This window comes from Mastigoproctus giganteus, chromosome 4, assembly GCF_048544385.1.
Source record: "Mastigoproctus giganteus isolate SK-2022 chromosome 4, ASM4854438v1, whole genome shotgun sequence".
Lineage (NCBI taxonomy): Eukaryota > Metazoa > Arthropoda > Arachnida > Uropygi > Thelyphonidae > Mastigoproctus > Mastigoproctus giganteus.
Window position 1 is genome coordinate 91,430,488 of NC_143578.1, and position 15,004 is coordinate 91,445,491.

Below are 15,004 nucleotides of genomic sequence, written 5' to 3' on the forward strand. Positions count from 1 at the left end.
GTTATTCTTTCAAACATTCTTTGAATTAAATTGAGCATGGATTAGACAAATGGTGACAGGAAATATCCAGATGAGTTGGGTTTTTTGGTTGATGCTTTATAAGCTTCCTTCCTTGCATCGTTTTCTACTAATAATACTAAAATACGAGTTTACATTTTTTATAATTGAGACGGCTTTGTATTAGGAGGAAATTGGTGTCTGGAGAAAAGCCTTACTCCTGGGAAAAATTTCTTCAGAGATTGAAGAAATTTCTGCTGTCGCCTATGCAGTAAATAGACTTGCAATACTGGAAGGTCAGTTTTTTTTTCCAAGTCATAAAATGTTAAAAAATAACTTTGGTTCATTGTAGAAGATTACTTAGACATATTAAAGGAACTAGGATGTATTTCATTAATCTATTGTCATTGCAACTCATTGTGAATCAGGATTGCATATTGTCAGAAGCTGTGTGGAGGGAAATACATGTTATGGCTGCAATTTCTAATCATTTCATAAGGATAGTGCAAACTACAGTTTAAAACTATTTTCCTTTTTTCACTTTTACAATCAACACAGATGTGCAGTCATTATGCCAATGATAATTTCCTTATCTTCTCTTTTATTTTTCTCCGAATTTTTACTTTTCTGAGTAATAATTTTTATTAATATTTTTGGCAGAATGACAGAAGCAAAACAAAACAGAATGTTAATGCTATTCCCATAGGGTAATCATCCATTTCTGTTTTGAACTTAGCCAGACACTCACATTTATTATTATAGTATTCAATGAACCTTTGCCCATAGCTGAACTACATGAGATTCAGTCTTCTGTTATTCCCTGAGATTTTATGTGTTACTTGTTTTTGCCTTACAGGGAGAATAGACCTTTTCAATTCATTTTGTTTGGCACCTTATGTACCTTAATCAGATCTCCCCTTGATATCTATCTTGTCAAAATTTGCAGTTTCCACCTTCTAAGCTGTTCTTCATGTGTGTACCAATTTGTACTGATTGCTAATTTGGTCATCCTTCTTTGAATTCTTTCCAGAAGGTCTGTCTTTTTTTTAAGTGTGGTCTCCAGATTTGAATGCACTATTCTTAATGTGGTCTGACCACTGCCTTGCTAAGAGGGATAATCATGCCCTTCTCCCTACTACAAAAGGTCCTGTAAATCATGGACAGGATACCATGTGCAGGACACCCATCTGTTTACACTGTATGAAAAATTTCACATCAGGTTGAATCGTAACATTCAAGTGTTTTTAATATTGAACCACTTTTAGCTCCTCTCCCCCTACCTTATAAGTGACTCCAGAATTTTGTCCTTCAAATGCATAACCTTACATTTAAATAATTAAAATTTAATGCTGTTTTTTGGACCATATATGCAAATTGATCCAAGTCTTTTGGATTGTTAACCACTCCTGCCACTTTCAAATCATCAGCTTACCTACTCTTGTCTGTATCATTTATTTTAGTAAAGTCTAGATATATAGGCAGTTCCTACTTTAAGAGTTTTCGCTTTATGAGCTCCCGGGTTTAAGAGTTCATTTTTTCAAGTATCAAGTATCAACAAAATCAAAAATATGAACATTAATTTCAATAAATAAATGCTAAACATTCATAAGTACGGCATTTCAAGCCACACGCGTAGCTATACAATACTACAGTATTTTTGTATAGCTACACGTACTACTGTGCATTCATTTGTTTGTTCAGGCAGATGAGAGCGTCTCACTGACTCACATGAAGCAGTTACCACACTGACATTACAAAGAGTGGTTGTGTTCAGGGCTGTGCCGAGCCATTTTAGTACATGAGATAAGAATGAAAAATTGCACCCTCCTCTAAAATATTAAAAAAATGACTTATTTAAAGTACATTTCTGGTACATGGTTTTAATAAAAAAATTAAAATTAAAGTTATAAAAATGGCAACTAGTGGGGTGACAACCATGGTGGCTCTCCAGATAGTGCTGGCATGCAAAGCTCAGTATCTGTACAGTGGCATGACAAAGATTTTCATCTTGCAAAAGCAAGGTGATAAATGGATTGGAATAATCAAAATATAAAATCAAAAATGTTGGCAAGTTTTTAATCTTTCTTTTGGCGCCCCTTTCAGCTTTTAACCTGAGGCAAGAGCCTCATTTGCCTCACCCTTGGCACGGCTCTGGTTGTGTTGCTCTTCATTTTCGTTGTCTTGTCTTATTTCAAATTTATCCCACATATTAATCCTGTATGGTATGCCAAAACGAAGTAATACTATGGCACGTGATATTAATAAAAAGAAACAGCGAAGAGGAATAACATTGGAAACAAAATATGAGATCATAAGCAAACTTGATCTCATTATTTTCATCATCAGTCGATGATGATGAAGAATAAACATTCTTTAACGTTTGTATGACAAATAATTTCTCTATTATTGTAATTTGCTTGATTTTAAAGGCTATGTTTTCATTTTTTTAGATGAATATATCATTGCTTAAGCATAAACTATTGTTTTGTTGACCTTTATTTAACATTACTATGGTCAGATTTCATTGTTGAGAATGTAACCCCTGTTTTTTACGTTACATCTATGGGAAATGAATTCCTGCTTCACGAGTTTTTGCTTTACAAGTACATGCTAGGAACAAATTAACTCGTAAAATCGAGAACTACTGTATAATATTAAAATTAATACCTGCATCCAATTTAATGATTACGTCATAGTAATTTTCTAGATTGGTCATTCCTGATAAATTTGGTAAATTACTATGTTGAACAAACTCCTGCTGGGATCTATTCAAGATACCATTCTTGTCAAGATGGTTCTGAATTGCTTCTTTAACCATAGACTCCATGATCTACCTTACCATAGAATTCAAACTCACTAACCTATAGTTAGCCATCTCCCATTTAGCTCCGCCTTTGTGGTTAGCGGAGACATTAGCACTTTTCCAATCCAAGGGATTCTTCCTGGAGTCTAATGACTCTGTTATTAACATTCCCAATGCTTTAATATACTCATATGCAGCTTTTTAATTATAACTGAATATATACTGCCCTCTCTTGGTAGCATTTTCTAACAAATGCTTCTATGAGATCATTATATTACTTATTTTAAAATAATTACTCCTTAACATTCCTCAGAGATTTAAGCTTGCTTTTGACTTTAAATACAGGTAGCCCTCGTTTTGCGTTGGTCAGATTTGCGCTGATTTGCAATAGCACCGATCACTAACCACAACGGCATTTTTATTTATTTATTTTTGCAATTTTTTTCTAAATGGAAAGTTTAAGATCGTCAGACAAAATTTATTGGCATCATACTGTGCTATGTATCATGCACGTGATTTAGGACAATCTGAGCCAATCAGCAATTAGCGCATTCTTATTAGAGACTAGAAAGATTCCCACCCTCAAAGTAACTACTCGTGGATACGGGTAGTAAAGGACCATGTGGTGAAGCATTCAGTTGGTCGCTGTTTACGCTATTTACACGTATTGGAAATTTATTATGCTAAAAATTTTTTATTAATTATGCTATTAATAAATTAAATAATAATAATAGTGATAACCATGTGCAGTTTTTTCCAATCGTGCTATAAAATTTTTAATTTAATAGAATAAAGACACGCCATGTCTGGTAAAAGTAGTTAATTGAATCCTAGTGCAATATTTGGAGGATAGAATCTGATGAAAGCCGCCCTGATGTGTGTAGGGCTATGAATATGCCTCCATCGACTATTACTACAACTATGAAGAATGCTAATAAAATAAAACAATCGATGCAAAGTGGTAGGTAAAATTTTTGGTGCCCGGAATCTAACCCTGTGATTTCCGATTGACTCTATTATATAAAGGGTTCCATTTGCACCTGTCTCCCCAGGAACCTAACCCCAATGTAAAACGAGGGCTGCCTGTATTGTTGAGAAGTATCTGCTGAACTCTTATGCTATTTCTGTTCAACTTTCTGTGGACCCTCCACTGCAGTTAAGGGACCTGCCCTCATAAAAGCAGCTGTGGAAGCCTGGTTTGATGCCCAACTTGAAGATTTTATTTTTAGTTATTTATTTATTTTTTTGCAGGACTAAACTCTTTGCTTTGAACAAACTGGATGATGTAGCAATCGTCCAGTTTGTTCATAAACTGTTACTGTATGGCGCAGGGGTGGAGAACCTTTTTAGTACCAGGGGTGAATTGCAAGTGCATAAGAACCTGTGGGGGTGCATCTTTGCTGAGAAAAAAAAAATAATCTTAAATGTTTTAAATACCGAATAATATTATATGCTTTAAATACCGAATAATAATGAATCTTATATGCTTTAAATACCGAAACACTAAAGACACCATAGTTATGTTTTAATTTTAATGAAACTTTACACCTTGCACCTTAATGAGAAGGTTGGCCCTGCTTTGCTTTGGAAAGCTCAGAGAGAGATGTTAAATGCCACTGATGATGATGCAGCAATTCTTAGTTGGCTTGCAAGATTGTCATCCGTAAGTCTAGCATGCAAATGGTTCTTGGCTAAATTTATTGTTGAGAAAAGCTGTTCAAATCTTTAAGTGGTAAAAAACAGTGATGCAATTTTCAATGCATGATTCCTCAAAATTGGATATTTTTCAGTATCTATGTAGCATTTATAAGATTCCAAAAACACTTAAATTTGGATTTCAAAGTATTATCTGATTGTAAAAGAATTAATTCTAGTTGCAAGAAATCAGGAGCTTCATCTGGCACCTCATCAAAAGGAGTTTTGCACATTCTTAGTTTGAGTTCATCATTTCTTAAATCTTGAAACCTCTTTTGAAATTGATTCGAAAGATTGGAACACTCTGCAGCATACTCCACTATCGATTCTGGTTTCAGTTCTTTCAGTGTTGGAAAATGTACCATGCAGTGTTTTTTCAGTTGAGTTACGAACAATCGCAATATTGATTCAAAGCTCCTGATATTGGCAAGATGAGCAAGTAATAAGCTGATTTGGCCCTTGTAATTTAAAATTTTGATCATTTAAGTATCTAGTAATATTGACCAAAAACGCCAAATCCACATGACCACTTTTGGTCCTCTAAATGGGAGAGCCTTTAATATCCATGAAGAGTTTCACTTCACCTTTCAGCTCATAGAAGCTCTTCAGCATGCAACCTTTACTTAGCCAGTGAACCTCACAATGGTACAATAAATCGCCATATTCCGCTTCAAGGTCCTTAAACATTTATTTAAATTCTCTGTTGTTCAATCCCTTATATGTTTTGTTACCACTTTCGTCACATTGATCATTCTTAGAGAATGTGCACATTAATTTTGTTGTTGAATAAGACAGTGACACTATTAACACATAGATTCTAGTTGACAGCTCTCCAATTCTTTCTTAATTAAAGCAACAAATCCTTTTTGAGATCCCTACCATTGAAGCACGCTGTCCATAACTACACTGCTCAGTTTTTGGTAGGGTAAGTCGAAATCACTTATTGCTGATTTGACTTCAGAAACGAGATCTTCACCTGTGGTAGTCTTGTGCATCGATTTTAAAATAAATAAATCTTCTTGTATTGTAGAAGTTTTCAGTTATCCCATGTACAAATATAACCAAATGTACCATTTTTGCTATATCTGTTGTCTCATCTACAGCTGTGGAATAAAACACAAATTCTGATGTTGCTTGTTTCAAGGATACTTGGTTATTGTTAGCCATATCTTTTATAGTCAGAAACTGTCCTCCATGATAAACTAATATTCTCAAACAATCTCACTTTTTCTGGAGTTAAAATTCGTGCAAAGTCAAAGTCTTTGTTATTAGGAGCATTAGCAACTAAGGCCATATTGCTCCGGGAATATGCGGTGGTCATTCCCTGACCGTTCCGCATCGTCCGTATTTGGTGGTGACGGGCTTGAACCCTGGTCTAATCAAGAAGCGTGTGCTACATACTGCTGCTCCTTCCCACCTGCCTACGGAGGCGCCATAAAAATTTCGTGCAGCAGCAACTATACACTCTTTAACAAACTCTCCTTCGATGTGTGATTTTAGTTTCTTTGCAATTAGCTCACACACTTCATAATGTGCTTGCATTGCGGATGTATTTTCATGAATAATATGTCTTTTGAAAATAGATTGCTTGCATAAAGATTCTTTTAAAAATGTTAGTTTGTCTAAATGCAGAGTCTCTTTAAATTTTTTATATTCATTATGTTTGGTCAAATAGAGGGGTTCAAGATTTTACTCTTTGTAAACTGCAACTGATTCTTTACAAATGACACACACACACACACACACACACACACACACACACACACACACTCTTTCCATTTACTTCCATGAAAAAATAATTATTTGTCCATTTTTCATCAAATAAAGAACTTTTGCCTACAGCTCTTCTTTTATTATTACTAGTCATTGCAGAAAGAGGTTACTTTTATGCGCTTTACAATATTGACTTAAATAGAACTAAGCAAATGAACCATAAATGTTGCCAGCATTCAAAATTATTGTACTTAATTTGCAATGATGTGTAATGAATCAACCGGCAACTAACCAAGACAAAAAAATCAACGCTCACTATAAGATAGAGCCAATGTTTGCAAGCGTGGTTTTGGGGGAGAAACAAATGCTAAATGCAAATTGGCTGTAATAATGGCGTGACTATTATGTCATCAATTTGTACTTATTCCGACTCATGATTAATATCACAAAACAAGCATTAAGGCTAACAGAAATTTGTTTATGGAGTGCTTAAAACCACTTATATTAAATGGCTGTTTTGCCCTTAAAGCGTATGCTGTGTTTTCATATGGCATTTTAGAGGATTTTGTCAGTGGGTGATTTCAAATTTGACTTGGGGCAAGAAGTTCCTCACCCCTGGTATAGTAGTTACAGGAGACATTTCCAGTTCACACATTCCCGTCTATAAGAGGCAAGTTGAAGTCACCCAAAATGAGAATTATACTTACCAGCCCATTCACTCTCTCGAAAGCGCCTCCGTAGCCAGGTGGGAAGGAGCAGCAGTGCATAGCACACGCTTCTTGATTAGACCGGGGTTCGAGCCCGTCACCACCAAATACGGAGGATGCGGAAAGGTCAGGGAATGACCATCGCATATCCCGGAGCAATATGGCCTTAGTTGCTAATGCTCCTAAAAACCAAACAACAAACAAACAACTCTCTCGAAAGAGATTTTTGTGACACTCATCAGAGTCCTTTGGTCTATAATACACCTCCACTAGCATCTTACCTTTACTGCAAGTCGTTTGTCACTGCACTGACTCGCCATCCACATTAATTTTGATCCGACTCGGGGTTTTTTTTTTTGGTTTTGGTTTTTTTTTTTTTTAGGAGCATTAGCAACTAAGGCCATATTGCTCCGGTGCGGTGGTCATTCCCTGACCTTTCCGCATGCTTCGTATTTGGTGGTGACGGGCTCGAACCCCGGTCTAATCAAGAAGCATGTACTACGCACTGCTGCTCCTTCCCACCTGGCTACGGAGGCGCCCGCCCCCCCCTCCAACTCGGGGAACATTCTTGAAACCTTCAAGAAGTTTTTGATCAGAAGCATAATTTCCCCACTCTCCATCCCTCCTTATCTTTCTTGAACACATAATATTCATCAAAATGAAATTCTTTATATCGTATCTCTGAGTGGCACCATGTCTCAGTAAGTCCAATAGGGCTGAACTGGCAGGTTTTGATCCCAACAGCTCCCAAAAGTTTTGGGCCTATTGGAATCACTTATCACATCATGACTGGTAAGTGATGTACCCAAAAATGTTGTTAGTCCTGACAGCAACTGCTTTCCAGCCATCTGCACAGTCTATCCCTGAGCCCAAGTGCATCAGTATTAGTCGACTCGATCAAAAGCTCAAATTCATTTAGTTTGTTTATAATACTCCTGGCATTACTATATAGGCAAATTAAGTTTTGTACTTTATTGCTTTTAATAACCCTGATAAGCCCTTATAGTTAAGTGTTTTCCCTCTAGTTTTAGATTAATGGTGGATTTTGCTTCTATTACAGTTTCTCTTTAAGTGTTTAAGGTAATTAACGGTTGCACACAAGTGCTCTTGGAGTAGGTGCAAGCGTAATTTTGTCCTGTGCCACTGACTTGAGTCAGCTGTGCCAACCCACCCACCCACCATACTAATAAAAACGTTGCACCTCCTCTGTTTAAGTGAATACTATCCTTACAAAATAAGTTCAAACTATGCCAAGAAAAATTTCCTTCCCATAAGCCTTGTGGGGTGCCTCAAGCCTTAGAGTTAATCCACAAAGCTTTCATGTCTGGGCAGAATTGCAGATGCAAGAACATTTTGTCTTATCTTGTGATGTTTTTTCAACATATTTCATGACTAATTCATCACTTCATTTAAGCTTTAAATTATTAATCCAGACATGTATTATCATGCACTTGCTGGTACCATTAAGAACTGATAAATTGCTTATTACATCATCAGTGTTTGCAGTGAAAGACATACTCTGCATTCTGTGCTATCTGTCTTTCTTATGGATATGTTCCTAAGGGAGACTACATAAGACTACCTCCAGTGAAACCAAAGCATTCTACACCAGTTGATCCATTTCTCGAGTCAGATTCAGAGTTATGATGCCTGACATAGTATCAAATACATGTCTAACGAGCCTCAAACTGAATTTTCTCCAGAGCATCAGCCTGCTTCCTTAGAGATTCAAGTTTTGAATTCAGTTTGTCATACTTCCATCATCTTGCACAATGAAATGGCTCTTCATCAGCTAGCAAAAGCTCAGCAATTGACAAGTGTAAGAAAAAGGCTATAACTCACAGGAGAATCGCCTCTGGCAATTCTGCCATCAGTCACAATCATTTGGCATGTTATGACTAACTCTACTAGGCGAATCCATATTCTCATCTTAAATAAAATTTAAAATGACAATATTCAACTATAAATTCAGAAGACACCGGTTAGTTACTGTGTGTGTACATGCACAAAGGAAATTATACTGTTTAGTACAGATAACGGAGTAGAGTTCTAGAAGAGGATTCTTATGTCCTGTCAAAATTACTGATAACAAAGACCCATGAATATTAAGTTGTAGGTTTTTATACATTTAGCTGATTTGACCATTGATATGAATATGTTTGTGGTTTGAGGATAAATCAAGTTGTATCCAATTGTAAGTTTTCATTCAGGAGTTCATGCTTTGTCATATTGTAGTTTAATTCTGTAGATTTCTGAAGAAAATTCAATGTTCAAAAATAAATATTTTGAGTGCTGCTTTGATCTTGGCTTCATTGCTATCAGTTAAAAAATGTGTAGTTAACAAATGTTTTTGATGCGAAAACATCTTTTGGGGCACCTACTAAATTTTGGACTGAAGTAAAGCCAATTGGTCACGAAAATGCGATGCAGAAATGATGCAAATTACGTCACTTCCTAAATGATGCTAGTGCAGTCACTAATGTTGATTATTGATGAAAAACATCTTTGGTGGCACCTACTAAATTTTGGTCCGACAGTCAGTGTTCAGCTTGTTGGCGAAAATGTGAAACAGAAATGATGCAAATTATGTCACTTCCTAAATGATGCTAATGCAGTCACTAATGTTGATTTGGTAAAGTAAGTAGCGGGCGTGAGCATAAAACATTATATTGTTATTTCGGACTGAAGTAAAACTGATGAATGATGTAAGCTGGACAAATATTTATGTCACGTCATTTAGGAAGTAGTGGGCCACTACTTCCTAAATGACTAACTCAGTCACTGATGTTGATTTGGTAGAGTAAGTAGCAGGTATGAGCATAAAACATTACATTGTTCATAACTTCAGTCCGATTCTGATTTTCGTTAAAGATGTTTTCACATAAAACATCTTTCGTGTGTACAGGGTACACACGCAATTTTTTTTTATGAACATAAATTTTAATTATAAATAAATTGCTGTTGCTTTAAAACCCCTATGTGGTTGAAGATTAGGTGTTTCTGGATACAGTACCTGCTAGATAACAAGTTCTTGTCTCTTTAGGGAGATTTTTTATCCAATTTTTTTATTGGATAAAAAATCTCCCTAAAGATCCAATAAGAAATATTATTTTTAAAAAATATTTTTTAGTAATTTGAGATACTTTTATAGTACACTCAGAGCACATTGCAAAATTCTGCTAAGCATATACATAGCAGTGTCATAAGTCGCAGTTTCAAACTTGCTGCTTTAAGAGAATTTCCTTTGTATTTGAATTACTTACATTTTTTGTAGTTTTCCATTCCCATAATTCAGTACATTTTTGAAGAGATGAGGAATCAGAATTTTTGGTTTCAGTATTATATTAATTTTGTTCTGAATATATGAAGTGTAGTTTACTGTATATCCCATAAGTTAGTTTTTAAAGTGTATTTTAAAAGAAACACTGGCAGTTGTATATATTTTTTTCCTTATAAACCATTGTGTATTTTTTTTTTATTAAATTTTTTTTTTTAATATACTCCTGCAGGTTACAGTTAGATTTATTTGTGAATATCTTACATTGCAAAAGCCAACCTGGAATAAACACCCGTCATAATGATATCGATATTGTATTAATTCGCCAGAATACAGAAGGAGAATACAGTTGTCTTGAGCATGAGGTATGATGTATATTTTAATTTAAAAATACTAACAAACAAATGAATTTTTTACATTCATTTCCTCTCTATTAGTTGTAATTATATACACAGTGATATAAATTAGCATTAGCATTAGTAGAGGCATTTGATGCAAGAAAGCAAGCTTATGCAGCATCAGCCAAAAAAAAGAAAAAAAAAAAAAACCCACTTCCACTTCACCCCTCTGTTCGTTCAAAATACCTGTCCAGCTGAGCCTTAAACTTATTTAGGCTATCAACCTCCACCACAAGGGATGGAAGTCTGTTCCACCAACCAACCACCCGCTGGCTAAAGGCAAATTTCCGCATGTCTATCCTGCATCTGTCTTTCCTCAATTTGAATTTATGCCCTCTCAGGTGATTTTTCTGAGCTAGAGGAAGAATCCCATCAGCATTGAGCATGCTTAAACCATTCAAGGCTTTATACATCTCTATCAGATCACCTCGCTGGTGCCTAGTCTCCAGACACTGTAATTTGCAAAACTTAAGCCTTTCTTCGTAAGAGCACCCCTTTGTTCCATTCACTAATCTTGTTGCCCTTCTCTGTACTCGTTCCAGCAGCTCTACATCCTTCTTGAAATGAGGCCTCCAGACCTGTATACAGTACTCTAGGTGTGGCCTGACCATTGCCTTATACAATGGAATAATCACCTCCTTATCCCTGCTGGAAAATTCCTGTATATCATTGACAATACTCCATGAGCTACTCTTGCAGCCCGTCTGCACTGCTCAGAGAACTTCATATCTGCCTGCACAACCACCCCCAAGTCCCTTTCATTCTCTACCACTGTCAGTGTAGTACCACAGAGTTGATACGTTGCTCTGGGGTTGCTGTTTCCCATGTGTAGTACTTTACATTTGTCAATGTTAAACTTCATTTGCCACCTCTCAGCCCATCTGCTCAACCTTTCCAGATCCTGTTGCAGCAGCATAGTGTCAGTAGTGTCCTTAACAACCCTGCCAACCTTTGTATCATCTGCAAACTTGGACATTAAGCTTGATATACCATCATCAATATCATTTATAAATACAGAAAACAATAATGGACCCAACACTGAGCCCTGAGGGACTCCACTAATAACATTAGTCCACGATGAGCAGTGTCCATTGATTACCACTCTCTGTCTTCTCCCCCTCAACCACCCCTTTATCCATAGCAGCAATTTGCCTCCAATGTCACACTGCTCCAATTTGTGTAGCAGTCTTCCATGTGCAACAGTATCAAAAGCCTTTCTAAGATCCAAGTATATAATATCAAAGTTATTCCCTGCATCCAGTTCTTTTGTGACTGCATCATAGTATCCAATCAAGTTGGTCAGGCAAGACTTCCCCTTAACAAAACCATGCTGTGTCTGAGCTATAACTGAAGTCTTGTCAAAATGATCCTGCAGTGCTTCTTTAACCAGTGCCTCCATTAATTTTCCTGGAACAGAAGTTAAGCTCACAGGTCTATAATTACTTGTGTCAGCCTTTGATCCTCCTTTGTGAATTGGGGTCACATTTGACGCCTGAATAAAGATTCAGCCGTCATATCTTTACTACTACTACTACTAATAGCCAAAGTATAATGCTTGGCTCAAATTCTGGAATAATATTATTCCAGAGGATATATGTTTGATAGTTGGGCCTCCGTTATTATTATTAGGTATCTAGTTGTTATTAAGTATATGATACTAAAACAGAATATCCTTGCCTCCTAGCATTTTGATATTGTATTGTGCTGATTTGTAACCTTGAATAAATTAAATATTTATCAAACATCAACTGAAAAATGTACAAAGAAATTTGTTAAGAAATTAAAATTCTTTATCAACAAGTTTAAAAGTTACATAATCTATTATATATTATCAAAATTGATCTTGAGAATATGTTCACAACATTGGCTTCAAGTTTTGCATCTACAAAATATATCACGTATCATTTGAAAAGTTTCTACCACAAATCAAGTTTATAATATTAAACAGAATTTAATGAGTTAATTTTTAAATATGAAATGAAGTAATTGATATATTGTCCAAATGACTGACTGACATTGTAAATCAGTATATTATATGAATATCAATAATGTTGGAACCAGACCAGTAGTGTATTGGATATATGTTAGATAGTATACATTAAAAATAGACAAAATGTGCAATAAAATATACACTAAAACATTATTATATATAATAATATTTTTATGTTTACTAACAGTTTTTCAAAATTAATTGAATTACAATTTTGTTATTTAGTATTTAAAAGTGACAAAACTGTTAATGAAATTTTTAGAGTAGGGATCAATATACAACTCACGTATGGAATAACCCTTGTTACTGTAAGCATCACATTTTTATGTTATTTACTGTAAATGTTATAAATCTGTGGTGTTTATTGTCCAAATGTCCAAAATCATTAGCAGAGAATGATCTTTCCTTTGTGTTAACACAGTGGTTATAATCACTATCCTCCTACATCAGGTGAAAAAGGTCTGTCTTCGAATCCTGTCAGTGAAGCAAGGAATTTTATGGTGTTTTTTTTTCTCTCTCTCTCTCTCTCTCTCTCTCTCTCTTATTTGGTCAAGCAGTTGGTGTCAGGCAAGGGTTACATGGTTTATTTGCTTAGAAACGTGGGATTTCTGTCCATCAAATAGTAAGCCAATCAAAGAATACACACAGTTACAGACACAATAATATATTGTGTCTCATATCCTTAATTTAAAAATTAAGGCTTCATTGCTTCTAGTTGAAATTAAAGTTCCTGCTCATTACTGTTAACAGTCAGCTATTTTCCTTAAAATAGAAAATACAAAATTCTTCATTAAAGCCATTAAATTTATTTCATATTTTCTCTCATATGTCTCCAGGGATGGTTGAAATTTCTACTAAACATTTTTGTACATCATCAGCTGCACTGTTCAAAGAATGTCCACATGTTTCAAGTTCATTTAAAGCATTAGGTAACCAAGCAAAGTGCATGTTAATGAACAGTAAACATTTTCTAATCAAAGAATCAAAAAAAGAATTTGCTTAGCAGTGCCAATAGCTGCAGTATCTGTAGTATTCAAAGAAACAATAACTTTTTTATAGTCAAAGTTTTTGGCATAAAGCAGTGCATGATATGATGACATTCCTGTGGCCATCCAGTGTGACATTTTCCAAGAATATTGCTTAATAAAGTTTCATCATTTTATTTAGGGATCAGTGATACCTATCCATTGATGACTTTGGCCTACCTTGCTATTTACACACACACCTCATTCTTTATGTTTTTATCAACTATGGTTGATTTTATGAGGATCAAATGTCACTGTGTGTGGCCATCACATGCAGTGACATGCTGCATGTGATGTACACATATCACTCTCACACATTCACTAAAAAATTGAAGAGAGTGTCTGAATTCTTTTAGGGTAAAGTACATTCAGGTAGTTCTCGACTTTACGAGTTAATTCATACCTAGCGCGCGTTCGTAAAGCGGGAATTTATTTCCCATAGACATAAGGTTAAAATAGGAGTTACAGTCTCAACAATGAAATTAGTTAGCTAATTAGTTTGTTTAACAATAATTGATTTATCGAAAGAAATGAAAACATAGTCTGTAAAATCAAGCAAATTATAATAATAGAGAAATTATTTATGACTTATAAACTTATAAAAATGTTAAAGAATGTTTATTCTTCATCATCATCGGCTAAATGCACAATCGTTGATCACTCATTATTGGCTCTGCACTTGTTGGTTTGTTGCACAAGGAGTTGTCTTCTTCAGAAATGTTTCAAGAGGCGTTTGTTTCTAAGATAATCTTCTCTTTTAATTTCTATATAATATCGGTGTAGATACACCATAGATAACTCTTAAACTACGATGGTAGTGTGGGAGGCATCATTTGCTCTGCATCTCATATTGTACTCTTCCTTCACAATGAGTTGCCACGAATTTTGCACTGCCTCGAATAAATAACGCTTCACTAATAGAGAAGACTATTGTTACTTATTCTCAGTGAGTACCACCACCTAGACGGAACCGTTTCAAGGCTATTGACCTATCATCGGTGGGTGGGCAGGTTCCCTGGTATTGCCAACATCACAACCCAGTTGTGAAGATAATCACGCAGTATGAGAGATGCCAAAAGGTTTATATGATAATATTTAAAATAACTAAATGCAACAAGGCATAATATGTTAATTTGTGCAATTTGGCATCTCTCATTTTGGAATGCAGTATTTATGAATGTTTAACATTCATTTTTGGCAATTAATGTTCATATTTTTGATTTTGTTGGAGGAAAAAAAAAAAAAAAAAAAAAAAAACCGTCCCCTTTTTTTTTTTTTGTTTGGAAAAAAACTCAAACCCAGGAACTTGTAAAGTGAGAACTGCTTGTATATATCATATCATTTAACTTTATATTTTATGTCATAATATCTAGTCATAATTAATATAAACTTTGCTTCC

The 15,004-nt window shown here is 35.2% G+C and overlaps 1 protein-coding gene across 1 annotated transcript in view; it reads left to right on the plus strand.

Annotated features, from left to right (window-relative positions):
- The window catches only part of LOC150086907 (isocitrate dehydrogenase [NAD] subunit gamma, mitochondrial-like), a 93,075-nt gene that overhangs the window by 26,285 nt on the left and 51,786 nt on the right, over nucleotides 1-15,004 (plus strand). Inside the window, exon 6 of the mRNA XM_090371675.1 lies at nucleotides 10,425-10,557. Within this exon, the coding sequence (XP_090227801.1) occupies nucleotides 10,425-10,557 (133 nt within the window). The remainder of the gene's footprint in view (nucleotides 1-10,424; nucleotides 10,558-15,004) is intronic.